This window comes from Aricia agestis, chromosome 17 (genome assembly GCF_905147365.1).
Source record: "Aricia agestis chromosome 17, ilAriAges1.1, whole genome shotgun sequence".
NCBI lineage: Eukaryota > Metazoa > Arthropoda > Insecta > Lepidoptera > Lycaenidae > Aricia > Aricia agestis.
The window spans coordinates 12,107,056-12,126,035 of record NC_056422.1 but is presented as its reverse complement, the minus strand read 5'-3'; the positions used below and the strand labels follow the sequence as shown (position 1 = coordinate 12,126,035).

At 40.7% G+C, this 18,980-nt stretch overlaps 1 protein-coding gene across 2 annotated transcripts; it reads right to left on the bottom strand.

Moving 5' to 3' along the window:
* Positions 1-217: 217 nt before the first annotated feature.
* Positions 218-18,051, bottom strand: LOC121735265 (serine/threonine-protein kinase mTOR). 2 transcript variants are annotated; one of them, XM_042126033.1, is made up of 12 exons: positions 17,767-18,051; positions 16,807-17,604; positions 14,134-16,718; positions 13,653-13,825; positions 10,385-10,670; positions 8,336-10,222; positions 7,597-7,812; positions 7,123-7,488; positions 6,587-6,753; positions 6,009-6,156; positions 4,370-4,759; positions 218-228 (listed from the first exon to the last, which is right to left on the bottom strand). In XM_042126033.1, the coding sequence occupies exons 1-11, from the start codon at positions 17,984-17,986 to the stop codon at positions 4,373-4,375; spliced, it is 7,233 nt and encodes a 2,410-aa protein (XP_041981967.1). In that variant the 5' UTR covers positions 17,987-18,051; the 3' UTR covers positions 218-228; positions 4,370-4,372. The 2 variants fall into 2 exon arrangements, with proteins under 2 accessions (XP_041981967.1, XP_041981966.1); XM_042126032.1 differs by lacking the exon at positions 218-228 and having other exon boundaries at positions 4,033-4,759.
* Between the last annotated feature and the right edge of the window lie 929 nt (positions 18,052-18,980).

The window sequence follows — 18,980 nt, the reverse complement described above, 5'->3', positions numbered from 1 at the left end:
TCGAGAGGAATGGCACGAATTGTGAAGCAGTAATCTCACCGGTGGTTCAAGCTTCGGCTGAAACCTAAATATCCGTTTTTACCTTTTGGGGGAAAAACGGGTCTATTTACTGTCTATACTGGTGCTGACCCTAGCGTGAAAACATTGCTGTAACGTGTCATATTACAGGAGTAGATTTTATAAGAATATGTAAATGAATTGATCAATATAGTTGGCCGTGTATACTATCTTGTACAGTGGCGGCTTTACCCATTGGTAAAGGCTGTTTTCACGCCTTACCATTCCAGTATAGTTTAAAAAATATTTATCATTATTATCAGTTGCAAAATACAGTAAATTGAAATGAATGCAACTTTATCGATAAAAATTTCGTAAGTACAGTATTTCTACGTGACTTGGATATACCGATTCTATACATGGTGCAATTAAACCTTCCGGCCAAATTTCGATATATTGATCCTTTTTAAAAATAAAAATAGGCGCATTTTTTCTTTTATAATCACTGATTACTAGAATGTTGAGAAAAAGCTTCCGAAAGTTATCTTAAAAAACACCACAATGAATGGACACTACGCGTCGCCGGCGCCTGTCTTCCGCTCCCCCCTGGCGCCAGCCCCCGCGTCATCCCCGCTCTACCCACCGCCGCGAAGTGACCGTTCTGCGACGATTTGAAGTGGGATGTTTGTTTAAAAAATTAACACCCTATTTTTATCGGTTAAATGGACTCTCCTAATGATTTGGCCGGTAGGTTTAATTGCAACCTGTATAGTTTCTATGTTATGTCTGCCAATAGGCAGTAGCCTGTACAGTTATGTCAAAGTGGACACTAACATTTACTTAGTTTGGTGAACACTATATTAATCATCCACAATAGATCAATAATAATAAAAAAAATCAACTTTCAATGTTACTTAGAGTTGCATACATAATGCAATGCGAATGGCGGGCTAACATTTAATAAAATCGTTGTACAAACAACGATTTTATGAACCCACTTATAAAACGACTAGGAGATTCTTATTCTATTCTTAATGAAAACCTAAATACTAAAAAGTAACTAGGGCCGGTATAAATAGTACTCAAGATGCATCTCGGTCTCAAGACACGGTTCAGGCTCTGTGATTGGTTGGCTGTCAAAATTTGGACCATCTTAAGTACTGACTATTTATACCGGCCTAAAATGCGCTATCAAGGAACTAAGCGTACAAACCGAAGAGTGCTTAAACCCGTTAAAATAATATACGCCTAAAAATATGGACATTATCAAAATGCTATCACAACTCAGAGGCCTTACCACGAAACCGTTTTGAGACTCAAACAATCGAACGAGCCGCGTCCTACTCTTAACAAACGTGAAATGACATTGTTAGAGCAGGCTGCGGCATTCTCGTACGATTGTTTGAGTCTCAAAACGGTTTCGTAGTAGGCCTCCTGGTTTTGTTATCTACAACCTACTAGAAGACTAGGAGAAGATGGTGTAACAAAGATTCAGAGCATATTTATAAAGGTACGCCTTGCGCAGAGTGCATTCTTATAAACTCTAGTTACGCAAAATAAACTAATAAAATCCACAAAAATATCTTTTCAGAGAAACAATCACGTTTTAAAATAGTAAACTCTTTTTTGTGCATGCTAGAGTTGATAATAATCAGAATGCAATAAGACACATATAACTAAGCCGACTGTGTGCGCGGGGTCTTACTCTTCACTTGTCGACAAGACTTACCTTGAACCTTACATACCCCATCTTACCCCAACGTTCCATATAATGTGAATAATAATATTATTGTATTACATATTTACTTATATACATTTTAAGCTAGTTCTACAAGCACTACAATAACTAAATTGTAGTAAGCCAACGAACATAAAGCAAAGCACTGGGATAACACGATGTGCACCAGGCACTTTGAGTGAGACCGCGTTGCTCTGTCGCATCGCCGCAACGCAGTAATGCAATATTATATGGAAAATCTGTGTTGCGATTGGTCACGATAAAACAGTACAAGACTGTGACATCGCAATACAATTTTCAGCATCCCGCTTACAACTCGACAAGGCTTTAAATGAACGTGGCGAAAAAAGGAACTAACGCTGCCATCATACAAAAACGTCCTTTTTGACAGTTCTCCTTTACGAGCAGCGCCACAGAATATATATTAGTAGTACCAACAGAATTCCCACTCGTGAAACCCGTTTAAAAAAATAACAACTCATGCTACGATACTATAAAGTTCAAATTCCGACCGCGCAGTGCTAGGTGTCTACAATTATATTTGCCTACATGTGCGCTCCCTTTCTATCGCGTAAGAGGTACCCTTTCTGACGAAATCAAGATTGTCACCTTTTAGAAAATAAAATTCTTTTAATTACTATTACTACTAATAGCAAACTTTTTTATAGTAATAATCAAATTTTAGTAACCCAACGTATATTTTGTAATAGTTTTATATTCGACTATAGTGTAGGAGCTGGTCAGGAATTTAAACATAGTAACTTGTGCTTATTTATGTGTAGTATGCGGTTTGTTTGTAACAAATTGGTTTATTTGCTATGTTCGTGTTTTTTTAATCTTTTTTTCTATTATAAAGTCTTAAATTACTTTATTGAAATAATTCTTTGACTTTTTTCAATTGTTCATATTTATTTATGACGATTCAGATTAATAACGATTCTGTCACAGCGGTTAAATCAGTACGTAAATATGCGACGAAAGAGTCCCTTGTGATCTGCCCCTTTAAAGGGGTACTTACAATTCGATACCTAAACGCGCGAGTGGGACAGGCCTGGCAGCGCCACCACCCACGTTCATTCAAAGCCTTGTCGCACTGTAATTTTCTATCCGTCGTTCTGTCAAAACACCGCATTCGATGACGTTACAACATAAATGTGGCATGTCATGAAAAAAATATGCATTACATCAGAGCGTCACCGCCAGGGCCGTCTCTAGCCCTTGTGGCGCCCGTGTGCAAACATTACCCTAGCGCCCCCTAGCAAGCGCGCGGTCACAATGAAATGGGTACATAGTACAAGTACAGTTTGACCGGCCGCTTAAGGGTGAGGACTTATGGGTATAAGATAAGGGGGCAAACGAGTAAACGGGTCACCTGATGGAAATCAAGTACCGCCCATGGACACTCGCAACATCAGAAGAGCTGCTGGTGCGTTGCCAACCTTTTAAGAGGGAGTACGCTCTCTTCTTGAAGGTTTGCAGGTCGTATGGGTCCGGAAATACTGTTGATGACAGTTCATTCCAGAGTTTTACAGTACCCGGCAGAAAGTTACGCGAAAAATGCTCGGTGGAAGATTGCCACTCATCAAGGTGATGAGAAAGGTATATTTTTCGTGTGGAGCAATGGCGAAAAGTTGCAGGAGGTATGATTACGAACAATTCCTCAGAGCACTCCCCGTTATACAACCGATAGAGGATGCAGAGTGAAGATACATCTCGATTCTCGGCGTAATTTCTAGGGGTCCAGCCTGTTTGAAACACTATGGCAATCAACAATTCCCTACGTTGGATACGATCCAGAGGGAGATAGTTGGTATTTTAGCGCCCCTGCCCAGAGATGAGAACAATATTCCATGTGAGTCCGAACCTGCGCCTCGTAGAGTTGTAGGTGTTGGTCCCGTCTGAAATGCTGTCTCGCTCTGTCAAGAACAACAAGCTTTTTCGAGGCTAACTTGGCCTTACTCTCTAGGTGACATCGGAACTGGAATTCGCTCGATAGGTATGTTTACGCCAAGTATTTCAATACTGGGGGAAATTGTTAAAGAGGTGCTCTCAAAACGAGTCTTGACGGAGTTGAATTGGACTAAGTTACGTCTACCCCATTCAGGGACATTCTCTATTTTAGGCACAAGTTCGTTTCGACTCTCAATGACATTTAGCCGGGAAATATGGGGGAGCCAGCATATTATAGGGCATCACCTGTACTATCATCCACATAGCAATGAATGCCGCTGGTCTGTAAGAATGCCGCTGGTCTGTAACATGTCATTGATATGCAGTATGAATAGGGTAGGCGATAGTACACAGCCTTGAGGGACACCAGCATCAACAGACTGAGTTTCAGAGCATTCTGTCTGTGTATGCTTCTGTCTGCAAAGAAACTTGTGAACCGCGCGCCAAGTGGGGCTTCGTTGCGAGCGGCGCTCGGCGCCCCTAGGGCCGCAGCGCCCGTGTGCAACGCACACCCTGCACATAAGGGAGAGACGCCCCTGGTCACCGCTGCGGTAAAGCAACGGAGGAATGTGGCTCGATGTACAATTTAAAGATCTAATAAATAAGAGAAACATCTATCTCGATTGCACAGTAGCATTAACTTATATAGTAGAACATAAACCTTAGTCCGTTATCTGCGAGTACAGTTTACCAAAACGGACACCAGCCAACGTAGCACTGGCACAGGTTTTCGTTGCTAGTCGCCTGCTGTATAAGCAACTCCACTTGCCTTCTCACCGTCAACGCTTCTTCCATGTGCGGGAAATCCCTTCCCGTGAGTTTGTCACGAACTCTATTGACTATAGCTAGGGCTCTCTTGTTCAAATTAGTCTCGGCGGGGGGCGGAGGCGCCGGGGCCGACGGGGGCGAAGGCTCGTCCGCAGGGCTCCGCCGGGCCGCGTCTACGAGTCTCCAGTTGAGGAGCGGGTCGTAGACGAACGCTTCGAGTACGGCCATCACGCTGTCTTTATGTCGGTGGAGGACCTCCATCACAGATTCGCAGGTCTTCCGGTAGGTGCCCTCGATGCCTGTCACCTGTACATAAATATATTTTGTTAAGTAGCTCTAACAAAAGATCCAGTCAGGAACCTGGAATTCAGAAACCTGAGCGCAGAAAACTAAGTTCAGAAATTTGTATGCAGGAATCAAAATTCAGTAATCTGAATGCAGGCAACTTCCTGCATTCAGAATTTAGAAAGCTAGGAACCTGAATGCAGGATTATTCAGGAAGTACCTAAATTAAGTAAGCTAAGTTCAGGAACCTTAATTCAGAAGCCTGAATGCAGCAAGCTAGATGCAGGAAGCTAAATGCAGGAAACTTAATTCAGAAACATGTATGCAGGAACCTAAATTCAGGAGTCTGAATTCAAGAACCTTTCTAAATTCAAGTTACTGAATTTAGAAAGGTTCTTGTTCCTAGCTTTCTAAATTCAGTAGGCTAGGAATGCAGTATACTAAATTCAGGAAGCTTTATTTAGAAATCTGAATTCAGGAAGATAAATTGAGTAACCTAAATTAAGGTAAGCTAAGTTCAGGAACCTAAATTCAGAAGCCTTAATGCAGGAAGCTAAATGCAGGAAACTTAATTCAGAAAGATGTATGCAGGAATCTAAATTTAGAACTGAATGCAGGAAGCTAAATGCAGGAAACTTAATTCAGAAACATGTATGCAGGAACCTAAATTCAGTAACCTGAATTTAGGAAGCTAGGAACCAGTAGGCTAGGAATGCAGTATACTAAATTCAGGAAGCTTTATTTAGAAATCTGAATTCAGAAAGATAAATTGAGGTAAGCTAAGTTCAGGAACCTAAATTCAGAAGCCTTAATGGAGGAAGCTAAATGCAGGAAACTTAATTCAGAAACATGTATGCAGTAATCTAAATTTAGAACTAAATGCAGGAAACTTAATTGAGAAACATGTATGCAGGAACCTAAATTCAGGTTACTAAAGCTAGGAACCAGTAGGCTAGGAATGCAGTATACTAAATTCAGGAAGCTTTATTTAGAAATCTGAATTCAGGAAGATAAATTAAGAAACCTAAATTAAGTGAGCTAAGTTTAGGAACCTAAATTCAGAAGCCTGAATGCAGGAAGCTAAATGCAGGAAACTTAATTCAGAAACATGTATGCAGGAATCTTAATTTAGAAACCTGAATGCAGAAAGCTTAGTTCAGAAATCTGTATGTAGGAATCGAAATTCAGTAATCTGAATGCAGGAATCGAAGTTAAATTCAGTGACCTGATTTCAGAAAAATTAATTCAGATAGCTGATAAAATATCGCACCTCCATAGCGTTGATGAGCATCCTGGTGAGTCGGAACGGGATTTTCTCTGGGAATTTGTCGCGGGTGACGGCCACCTCGAAGCAGTCGCCGAAATCGATGTGCAGAAACTTGCCCGTCACGCGGTCCAGCATTATGTTCGACGGGTGTCTGGGAAATAGATGGGATATGTCTATAGAAAAAGTTGGCTAAATGTAAAAGGGTCTCTCCAAAATGAAATAGTCAGATGTGATATCAAATTATGAAAAAAATGTCCGAAAAGTAAAAATTTACTAACATGCTTATAGAATAAAAAGACTTATTTTAGAAATACACACACACATTCATACAATTTTTGTTGACTTAACTTTGTCTATCCTTCTGTAAAGACAAACCTTTTGTATGGATGTCATGCTTTCTAAATTAATTAGTCTACTTTTTTCTGCAGGCTTAGCAAAATCACAGGAGAAATGCGAAAGAAAAGAAATACTGACAGATTATAAGAAAAAAAATTACATCTATCTCTTGGGTCTTAGATTATTCTTCAGCGGGATGAAATCTATTCTATGGTGGACATAAATCGTGTACACTCTATACATACCTGTCCCCAAGCCCCAGGATGTATCCCACCATGCTCATAACAGCGAGAGAGCGGGTGTAGTTGGTGCGACGCTCGAACCACACTTCAGACGACGGGCTCTTGAGCCACAGGAGTTTGGCCAAATCGTCGCCCGCTGTGTGCTCTAGTGCGTGCTCAAAGACTTCCACCTATAAGAGAAAATTATTATACATATTTAACCGACTTCCAAATGGGAGGAGGTTATATTTTTTTGTGTATGTTCAACTTCAACGATTTTCAAGACTTTTCTTTTGTCCTATAAAGTATTGTTCCGAGTTGGGTACCATGTTCACAAAAGTGGTGGTCTAATGATGGGAACCATGAGGAATGGATGGGACTTCTTGAAATTAAAAATAGGAATGGGCGTGCGTTAGAGAAAACGTTTAAAGCAATATTATAAGCAAGCATCATTCGACTTAAAAGGACATATTTTTTGGGTTTATTAAAATTTTTCGTCTTTCTGTATGATAAAGCCATGTTATGTAACACAGAATGGGATAAAACAAATCGTAACTTACCCTCTGCATCAACATAAGTTTCTCCAAATCCAACGCCATCCGTTGCATGATGCGATGCTCAATATTGAGTAAAATCTTCCGTTTATCCCTATAGTCTTTGATGAGGGAGTGTAACGTGTCGCAGTGCGGAACCCAGCCAATCAGGCCAGAATTAGTCGAGAGCGGTATCACTGCGTATCTCTGGATGGCTAAATCTCTTCTGAAGGTGTCAGGGTCGGCCTGGAGTAGTGTATTAACAAGGCCAAAAAGCTGCATAACTCGCTCGTCTTGTCGCAAGTCCTCGTGGCCTTTGAGTAGGAACATGTAGTCTTTGCCGTTGGATCCTCTGATGCATAGACGACGTGGTCGCTGTTTTGATGTGATGACCTGTTGAATGTATGAAATTAAATACAAAATTAATCAAAAGATCTGAAAAATAGTAAGTATCAAATTGAAGTTGCAAAAATTACGTCATAATTTTGAACACGACAATACCTGCAAGCTAGTCTGTATATGCGCGATCCTTATCAGCTCCTGGTCTGGGGCATACGACCCCGGAACCGCCAGCTCAAGGTCACGGCAGGACAACAACCGCGGGCTCACGTACTGCAGCTCGAGCGACGTCAGCTGCGGTAGCTGCCGGCTGATGCGACGAAACACGTGGTAGTATAGGTCCCAGGCCTGGTTCAGGTCGCGCATTTGACCGGACTCCTGGTGAGAACGAGATGGTAAGTGAGAAATTTGGACAAGCCGACAAGAACAATAGGAACAATATTGTAACCACATACATTATTTGTCGCATTTACGAAAAAGAAGGCACGATATTTGTTAAAATGTCGTGCCTTCTCTTTCCTATAAACGAGTAGACAAGATATTGATAACACGACAAAAGTTATCGTGCTTGAAATCTGCGGTAGAGTAACATATTGTGCATCATTTGTTAGAATATTTTTCCTTCTCTTTCATAGAAACGAGGAAAGAGAGAGACAACATTTTTAATAATATATCCACGATGGTACGCACCTAGGTACTGCCTGCTGCGGCATAAAAAGCGGGCACAAAGTGACTAGTCTAATGAATTTTAAATTAATATGATACGATACGGTAACTGTTATACGAGGCGGCGATATAACATGCGTGAGCGATACGAATCATAAATAAAATAATATTTCTGTAGAACTGAATAAATTACAATTTTGGAAATATTGCAATTATCTGTTAGAATTTAATTTACCTTATAACGATTGCACCATTCTTGAGCCTCGTTCAAATCCCTTCCGTACGCAGCTGTAAAGGAGTTCTCTTTCGACGTATTCGGGCCCTTCTCGAGCATAGCGTGTAGAGGTTCCAGAGTTTTGAACATCGCTTTGACGTCGTGCTCGCTGAAGTAGAGCCGAGAGGCCTCTTCTAGAGCCTCATGCCACTGCTCGTGCCAGAGTATGGCTACCCTGATCAGCTCCTCAGAGATCATAGCAGCCTGGGCGACCAAATTACTGGAATGCGTGCCCATAGACTTCAGAACCTGATTAGCGGCGTTCTTGCGATCAACGAAAGACGATTTTGCGGATACGGTCAATGGATATACCAGAGCCTGAGGGTGGGATTTTCCGATATCAATCAGGAGGGAGTGAATGAGTTTCCCGACTAAAGGTCTCGGAGTGTCGATCCTGGCTATCAACTGTGGGATCACTTGTAGCCAGACGTTGACTTCGATGGTCCTGATTCCCTCTACCAACGCCTCGTGAACGGCCGGATGGTGGCCGTAGTCGAACCACAGAGTTAGAAGACGGAGCGTATCCTGGAGGGAGCTTCCATGGCATAGATTTATGGACTTGAAGAAGCCTACTACCGCCGGTACAGTATGGGTCTCGATGTAGTCCGCGGACGATTTCATTGCGTCCGATCCGTCCGCCTCCTGATGTTTATAGTATAAGACCGTCTCAAAATTCATGTAAGCCCACGCGTGCCAAGCTTTGTACCAGGTTTTGTCGGACGCGGATTGGTGGTCCGGAGGTAGCGCGGCGGCGTAGTTATGCAGGATCTCTGGAATGGACAGGTGGTTGATGCCAAGGAGGGATTCGCACCAGGCGCCTAGCTTCAAATGGCAACGAGACAACAGCCTGAAGTCGATATTGTCGGCGGTTTCGACGTAGCCCTGCAGTTTGTCGTAGGCGAGCTGCCTATCCCCGGCCGCCCACAAATGCTTGGCGTAGGCAAGAGTCAATCTCGGCTCGTGCGTCGGAAGAGGCAAGTCCCTGTTCTTGCTGGGATCGGTACCCAGAAGCATAACCAAAGTTTTATGGGCCTGGCGGGGCGCGCCACTCTTCCGGCATAGGGACGCGAATTTCAACCAGGTGGCCATATCCTCTTGTGGCGTCAGAACTAGGCTTCGAACTTGCAGGATCTTGCGCCAGTCCTCGACCAGTCTCTGTCCACCCTGGAGACGAGTCCACCACGCCTGTCTTATACAGTCTCGTCGCTCCGGCTCAGACTTGTAAATGATCACCTCTTCTAGTTCGGCCAGGAGCTGGGCATTGACTAACGCTCCGTAAGCTCGCTGATAGCTCTCCCCGGCGACGGCAGTCAGCTCGGAGTCCAGAATGGATCTGGCTTGGTCGATATAGAATTTAGACATCTTGTAATCCTTGTTGTGTATGTTTAGTACTGCTCGGTAGAACGCTCCATCTTGAGTGTTCTCCGGCAGGAAATTGACGTAGTTGGTCATGGACTCCCACTCTTTAATACCCCACGCGGCGGCTGCGGCTAGTCTAGCCGCTTTGAACTTCTCCTGATCGCCCATTCTAGGCCACTTCCTCGACACGGTATTGTATAGTTTCACCCATTCACCCAAAGCCTCGAAACAGCGAAGCTCTCCCAAGTACGCATCCGTATTCTCAGGGTCAGCGGACAATTTCTTCTCGTATAGATTCAAAGCGTTCTCCCAGTTGTGTAGTTTCTCGTACCATCTGATCTGCACTTCTAAATTAACGTCACCGGCCTCCCTCTGGGCCATAACGCGCTCCAACAAACCCTCGGCAGCTTCTTTTTGCTGCAGTTTATTGTTTATGTGAATCAAGGCTTCAACTACTTGAGAAGTGGCTCCATTGCGAAATTCTTCTTCCTGTAAAATTAACGAAATTTAGCTTATAATTTTTATTTCGGAAGTGACATAGACAGGGATTACGACAAATGTAGATAGAGACCACTCTCTTCCTTATATCTTTTTACCAACGATAATCGCTGTCTTCACTTCAACTAATAACTTACATAAAACAATCATTACCTTGTAATGAAGTGCCTTGGCATACGCTCTGCAATGCATAGCCCTTTCTCCAAGTAAATGGGCGGATATAGGCAAGGCCCCGCCCTCACAATGTTCCATGAACTCAGCTAGATTGAGTACTGTATGAGCCAACTCTGGCGCATCAGGTGCTGTTAACGCCTGCTCTAAGGCGTTGGCTAGTTCAGTTCGGGAGGTGGAGTCTAGTTCAGTCCAACACGACACAAACGCCGCATTGAAGAGGTCGCGTAGAAGCTGCGAGTAGTTGTGAGCGAGACTCAGACATGCTCTGTAATGAAAAAGAACAAACTTGGTAAGCTAACGTGTAAAAAGAGGATGTGATTAAATAAAATAATTTTAAATTACGATTGTGCCAATTTTTTTAGGGTCCCGTACCCAAAGGGACTTTATTAAAAGACTTCGATGTCTGTCCGTGTGTCTGTCTCCAGGCTGTAACTCAAGAACGGTAATAGCTAGAGAGTTGAAATTTTCACAGAATCTTATCTTATATTTAAACGAGCAATTCTTGTATATATATATATATATATATATACTAGCTGTTTGACCGAGCTTTGCTCGGTATCCGATGAAAATGACATTTTCTAGAAATTATTCCTAGCTAGATCGATTTATCGCCCCCGAAACCCCCTATATACTAAATTTCATGAAAATCGTTGGAGCCGATTCCGAGATTCCAATTATATATATATATATATATATATATATATATATATATATATATATATATATATATATATATATATATATATATATATATATATATATATATATATATATATATATATATATATTTTTTTTTTTATATCTTTAAACGAGCAATTCTTGTATATATATATATATATATATATATATATATATATATATATATATATATATATATACAAGAATTGCTCGTTTAAAGATATAAAATATATATAACTAGCTGTTGCCCGCGACTTCGTCTGCGTGGACTTTAGTTTATAGCGCGCGGTGCAAGTAGCGGCAAGTGGTACCCCTCTTAGGGCCGCGCTACACCGGAATGGCAGCGCTGAAAGTGCTCGCCTCGCCGCTGCTATTCCGGTGTAGCGCGGCCCTTAATTAATCAAAATACCCAAAAACAGCTGTCCAGTGTGCACATAATCTATACTAATATTATAAATGCGAACGTATCTCTGTCTGTCTGTCTGTCTGTCAGTCTCGCTTTCACGCCAAACGCCAAAAGTATCTCTGTCTGTCTGTCTGTCTGTCAGTCTCGCTTTCACGCCAAACGCCAAAACTTCCGAACCGATTGTAATGAAATTTTGTATACAGATAGTCTAAAGCCTGAGAAAGGACATAGGCTACTTTTTTTACTGGAAAAAAGGGTTGTAAGGGGGTGAAAATGCGTAAATTTGTTCAAATTAAGTTAGTTCCAACAATTCATAATAGATGGCGCCGTGAGTCTTCTACATCGCGCTGACGCTTGCTCAAAAGTCTTTCTATAAGACGAGTATCATCTTACATTTAAGTTTCGATTTTTTTCGATTGTTTTATCTATTCTACGGTATTAAATAACTCAGTACTTTATCTGTGTGTGACGTAACCTTAAATCTATCAATGATAAATAGTTTATGGGTAAAGTTGTGTAATTGGAGGGCTAAATAAGCTTTAAAATTTGGCATAAAATATAAAGTTTAATATAAAAAAATGAAATACTTATTGTGTGCACACTGCACAGCTCTATTGATTTAAGGGGTACCAGGGTTTTTTTATAAAAGCTTTTGACACCAATTTTGTTGACATCGCGCGCTATAAACTGAAGTCCACGCGGACGAAGTCGCGGGCAACAGCTAGAAATATTATACATAAAATATGTTTAAGATTTTTGAAATTTTATTTTAATACACATCCAAGACCCAGGAACATTGAAAACTTTTTGTTCCGCCTGCGGGACTCGAACCCAGGACCCCCGGGATGAGCGCTGGCCACGCGCAATGCGAATTCATTTTCATCGATATTTTCATGGAAATAAGATATTTTCCCACATCAAAATGTAGCCTATGTCCTTTCTCAGACTCTAGAATAACTGTGTACAAAATTTCATTGCAATCGGTTCAGTAGTTTTGGCGTGAAAGCAAGACAGACAGACAGACAGACAGAGATACTTTCGCATTTATAATATTAGTATGGATAGTATGGATTAGAAATGCAGTAGGAGTTCTATAAGATAAGATAGATTGATTATTATTATACCAAGTGATTATATTATTAAACATAATATTCTAACGTATTAAAAACTATAAACAAAAACATACTAACTAATAAGTATGATTAGTTCTATGTTACAATAAAGTAAAAAATAAAACGCCATCTGTTGAATCGTATTAGAACTAAAATGTTCATTGCGTCGATATATTTCTGGATTTTTTATAATATTATATACATAAAATATGTTTAAGATTTTTGAAATTTTATTTTAATACACATCCAAGACCCAGGAACATTGAAAACTTTTTGTTCCGCCTGCGGGACTCGAACCCAGGACCCCCGGGATGAGCGCTGGCCACGCGCAATGCGAATTCATTTTCATCGATATTTTCATGGAAATAAGATATTTTCCCACATCAAAATGTAGCCTATGTCCTTTCTCAGACTCTAGAATAACTGTGTACAAAATTTCATTGCAATCGGTTCAGTAGTTTTGGCGTGAAAGCAAGACAGACAGACAGACAGACAGACAGACAGAGATACTTTCGCATTTATAATATTAGTATGGATTGGAATCGGAACCAACGATTTTCATGAAATTTAGTATATAGGGGGTTTCGGGGGCGATAAATCGATCTAGCTAGGAATCATTTTCAGAAAATGTCTTTCTATTCGTGTTTTATCGATAATCTATAAACTGAAAAATATGACTCTTCCTGACATCTATTGGCGAATAATAATACTATTTTGTTAGCAACTAATTGTTTTAACGACCAGCAGATGGCGTTATTAAGTAACACGAAGTCAATGAGTGTTTGCTATACCGAGCAAAGCTCGGTCATCCAGGTACTATGTATATAATAATATAACAAACAGGTAAAGTTTGGTTTTTTTGTTTGTCAAACTATATTGGTCAGATTGCAAAAATTTTAACACCGACAGAAAGCTGGTGTGGTCCTGACTCCTGAGTGACATAGGCTATATTTTTTAAAGTTACGTTTTTTTAAAAAATATAGCCTATGTCACTCAGGAGTCTCAGAATTCCACTTCAAACATTTTAAACTATCTAAAAAAGTAAGCTTACCTAAGAGCCGGGCTATGGGACTCAGTGAGTAGGCCGATGCTGAACCGTCTGAGCCACTCCAGCCAGTCGTCCTTGGAGACGCGGCTGCTGACCGTCCACGCGACCTTCAGGCTCTGCGCGTTCACGTAAAGCTTGCGGAAAGACGGCGAGTTGTCGCATGGGACTATGCGGGCCTAAAATAACGGAAACCCTGTTATAATTGATGCTATTTTATATTTAAATTTGAAGGTCTCTTACATGAAGAAAAAAACACTAGGTTTGTTGGTAAATTAAAGCGTAAATATTAAATTTCAATATGAAGCCTCTAATAAGTCTAACATATTATTTTTCTCTATGCCCCTAACTCTCAAAATCAAAAAGATCTACATTATATACGATATACGGGTATACGAATATTTAGATTATAGAGTACTGCACGGTCAGTCCGAGTTTCGGTAAATATTAGACATCAGAACATTAAAGTTTAGGCGCTTTTACATACCTCTTGATTGTTGTTCCTTGGTTTGCGTCGCGAGTTCTGTATGAAATCGTCCACATCACCAGAGGACTTAGGCTGCTGTATTTTGGCAAGCAACTTCTCGTAGTTCTGATGTTGAATCCTATGCTTCACGATGACTTTTTGAACCAAAGGAATAAAGTCAATGTATCTACGTTCGAGCTGTACGATCAAGGCGCATAGCGTGTCCATAGCGGTATTTCGTAGGGCGTAGCACGTGTCCAAACTTCGGACAATCGGGTGGATAATTCTTGAAGACAGTTCACTGTAGTTCAAAGAATCTGAGAGGTAGTCAACCGTTTCCATGGCGACTTTAGCCACTGGGATAGGACAGTCAGAGGCGTCGAAAAGCTTCACAATCGACGGAATCACCAAATGCATGTAATCGTCGAGATTATCTTCGAACTTTTGAAGCGCACACAACAGCTTATCTGTTACTTGCCTATCCTTGCTCGTATCGTGAGCCAGAACCCGCAATATTTGAGGCATCAGTTGCGGCAAATACACTTTAAACTCCGAACCAAGCGCGACAGCTATATTTTCGACTAGCACTATAATAGTCGGCTGCAGGGGACTGTTTGGCGTCCAAAACTCTTTAATCAGATCGAATATTTTGTCCAAATAATTGCGAATATGTTGCTTTACGATCGCGATCAAGCTGGCTAATTGCGTGAACAGAAACTCTCGGAAACTGTTGCTTTCTGTGGCTCGAGCGACATACAACAAGCTAGGCGTCACTCGAGAAATGTAGGGGACACATTTAATACCGAGCGACTGGAAAATGAAAGTCACCGCTTGGACTACACTTGTATGATGCTGTTGCAAAGTTGGGTCTCGAAGAATTCGCATGAGCGTCGATATAACGATGGCCGGGTAGTATTCATCAAGAAGTGGTGAAGACATGTTCACTAGCATCTCACTTGTCGTCATATCGAAATTATTTTCCTCAGATTTGCTATCCGTGACTGGCACTAAGCTAGAATCTGGCTGACCATCTCTGAGGCCTCTCGCGATTTTATGTTTGTAAGGATCTAGAGCGCCGAGTAATCCCAAGACGCGTATAGTTTCTCGTCTGTCTTTTGGCTGTTGCTCCGTTTTTAAAAAGTTTAAGAGGACGTCCATTAAATTGGGATATTCAGTGTATGGTGCAACTACGTATCCAGTTGCGCTTATCAATTGGCCGAACGTCCACAAAGCGATGCTTCTTTTATCCGTGGCACTGGCGTCGGACAATAATTCCAAAAGAATCGTCAACAACTCTTTCAAGCATTTCTTTAATCCTGTATTGTCACCATGGACATCTGACAAATCGCCGATAGCTTTTAATACGCTGATTACGACGCCCGGATTCAAGTCTGCTTCCTTGAGCTTCGGTACAAGAACATTGAGTATAGTTTCCATGTAGGGTTTCACAAGCTTAGGGGCGTTCAGAATCAGGTTGTCCAGCATTCTTGCAGCCTGCTCCTTATTACGACTCATCCCAGAATGTTCCAATTCTGTTAAAAATTGAATCAATATCTTGCGTAAGCCAGGCATAACATACGCGGGATTTACTGTGCTAAGTCTTCCGATTGCGCAAATCGCCAACTCGCGGATTTCCAAGTGCTCATCATTCATTGCAATGAAAAGGTAGCTAAGGTTCTCTATTTGCGCTAAATGAGTGTCGAATATATAGGTCAACGATTCTAGCACCCAATATCTGACTTCATAGTCTGGATCAGTAACAGAAACCACCAGCATCTTTCCAACTACTTCAGCTGTAAGTATTGACAGTGTTTTAGATGGTGTCTCTTTTGTTCTTTCTGTGGCATCTGCCAAGAGTTTGGCAGCCGTTTTTACTGCCTCTACTCGGACTTCTTGCTGATCACTGTACAAGAAGTGTTCAGCGCATCGTTTCACAAAAGTGAGCAGGCTGTGTTGACCTTCAAAGTGGAAGGTGCCAAGGGTCCTTAAAGCCAAAACAATGCTGGCCGAATCTTGGGGCTCAATTACCAGATTCATATTGCTCATCTGCTGCTCTAAGCTTCTTGGAACCCCTGGATGGAGGAAAGGTTTGTTCCTCAACACAAGAGACAGCATATTCAGGAGGCCTTCTGATATTTCTCCTCTTAGTGATGGAAGATTCTGGCTCAGCTCCTTCAAGCATATAGTCAATGAGGGGCTTAGACCAGTTGCAAACATAGCATCTAGGAGTTCTTTTATATCACTTATGACCAGCTCTTTCACAGCACTGCTTAGGAGAGTGATACAGGCAAATATTGAGGGATCAATCCATATGCGCCTCTTAACTTGAGCGTCTCTCACTGGCAAAGCTTGCTTGATGACATCCATTATTCTCGGAATATAGTTTCTGATGTCCCCCTCAATAGCTGCAGCCATTAAACCTAAAGTAGTAAATGCCATATTCCTGTCCTTCTCCCTACTTCTTATGGAAGTCAGTAAATAATGCATTGTAGAATTAAGGTATTTCTTTAAGAATAACTCTTTATGAAATGCTGCCAGTCTTGGAATTATAATTAAGATAATCTGTGACACCCCCTGTGCTTTAAACATTCTCTGTGACATAACATCTGTAAGATAAAAAAAAGGGAAATATTTTTAGGGCTGTAATTTTTAAGGTTTTAATAAAATAAACTAAGACAAACATTAATTACTTACCCTGACAGATCCTCTCGAATTTCTCTGCCAGCAGTTTCTTGCAAACTTCAGACTCATAAATAGGAACTGGGTATTGTACATTCTCAGTCTTGAATCCATCACTCAGACACCCTCGCTTGACAGAGGGGCTGTGCAGCTTAGAGCTGATGAAGATTATGTCATCAGAGACTGTTATATCCTTCTGCACATCCAGACTACTCATTAAGTAAGAGTATTTCTGCTCCCAATTGGCATTTGAGCATCTCAGCAACTCATTTAATATGAGTAGACCCCCATGGACTTTATCTTCCCTTGTTATTCCTTTTTCCTTGATAGGTGCATCTTCCAGAAGCATCATAGCCTCCTCATAGCACTGCATGTACCACTGCGGCCTGGCAGTGGACTGTTTGGCAGATTCCCTTTGAGCAGTTACTACTAGACCAGCCCTCAATGCTTTAGCTGCTGCTTCTCTTATCTGTTGTTTGGGATCCTTCAAAGCAACTAGGATGTGATCAAAAAATCCAGATACTTGTTGGTAAAAGTATGTAGGCATGGCAATAGCCAGTTCTTTTAGTAACAAAACTGCTGAGTGACGTCTTCCCTCGTTTCTCTCCTCTGACAACCATTCAAAGGCTCTTTTTACTTCAAATTCTACATATTCAGCTCTTTTGACACCAGACACTGTGGCAAGTCGACCAACAGTCTTAGCTGCTAGTTCCATAACACCCACATCAGAAGATGGCAGTAAATTTCTTAGGTAATTTGCAAATCTTGTTATTCTCGTTTTTGTAGTATCGCAGTCTCCTCCAATGAGACATACTGAAAATTAGAGTTCAATAATAAATGTATACTTTGAAACATTTTGTTACATGTAAAATTTCTGGCAGGATATTTAAATAAGACATATGAATTTATTTTGTTTAAATCAAAGTTAAAACTATAAATATAAATATTTAAAGTAATCGAAAAATCGATGCACACCTATAGCCAGAACACCACCCTTTTTCTCGTGGACATCGTTACTGGAGACCATTTCAAATAATTGATGGTTAAATTCATCGAGGAACAACGTGAGCTCCTCTTGAGGGACCTCGCGTAGTTCGGTTTTGGCATAGTGATAAAGTTCTCTTGCTGTTTTGGTCTGAACGTCCACATTTCTAGACTTTAACCCCGCGACGAAGGCATTCACCTGACTTAACATTTTGCTCGTGTATATACACAAATTTATATAAAAAATTATTTACATATTTTTGTTATGTAATAATTAAAGTTCATTGATATTTTTGAGGAAAAAACAAGCACACACGGTACCAAAAATAAACAATCGGAAAATTATCTGACAGTCGCCAGTTGACACTTGACCAACACTTTTTTTTTTAATTCATCCCGGCAAAGGATTGACCAACACCAACCATGCATGCCACAGCCCACAGGCTAAAAATAAAAATCTTGCAAGCTTTTTTGTCTATGGTAAATCCAATAATTTTGATTAATATTTATTTTCAGAGAAATTATGGATTTTTATATTTCTCATAAATATTTGTATGCTCAGGTGTCTTGCGTATTTGAATTTTCTATGTAATATATTCGCCAAACAATCACCATATTGTGTAGACGGGATGTTTGTTAAAGTATACTTGGCCCTATTTGCCTATTTGACAAATATGACCAATACCAAATACAGTCAGTATATTTGTCAAATAGGCAAATAGGCCAATACTTTGTCAAACATGTAACCGTCTACACGTTACCAAATAATTACTGACACTGCTATTCCTCAAGGGAGGACATTTCTAAAGAAGAAAAAGAACCGTCTACAAATGGTGATTGATTGGCGAATTTCATACATCAAATCATCAAATACGCAAATAAATACAAATAGGGTGAACATGACAAGTGATTGGACAGTACTAGTCATTGGACAGAGCACAAAAACACTATATTTATAAAGGTTGCATTAAAAACTACCGGTTTTTCTTTAAAAACAGGCGTTATATTACTTTAAACACAGGTAGTTTTTAAAGCAACCTAAATAAATAATAAATATTGTGTTTTTGTGCTTTGTCCAATGACTGGTACTGTCCAATTACTAGTTATTTACCCTAGTCATGTGAAGTGCCACCTTAAGAAACATTGGAATACAGACTATAATCAATTTAGTTTGTCTATGGTAAATGGCTGTATGGGTAACGCTC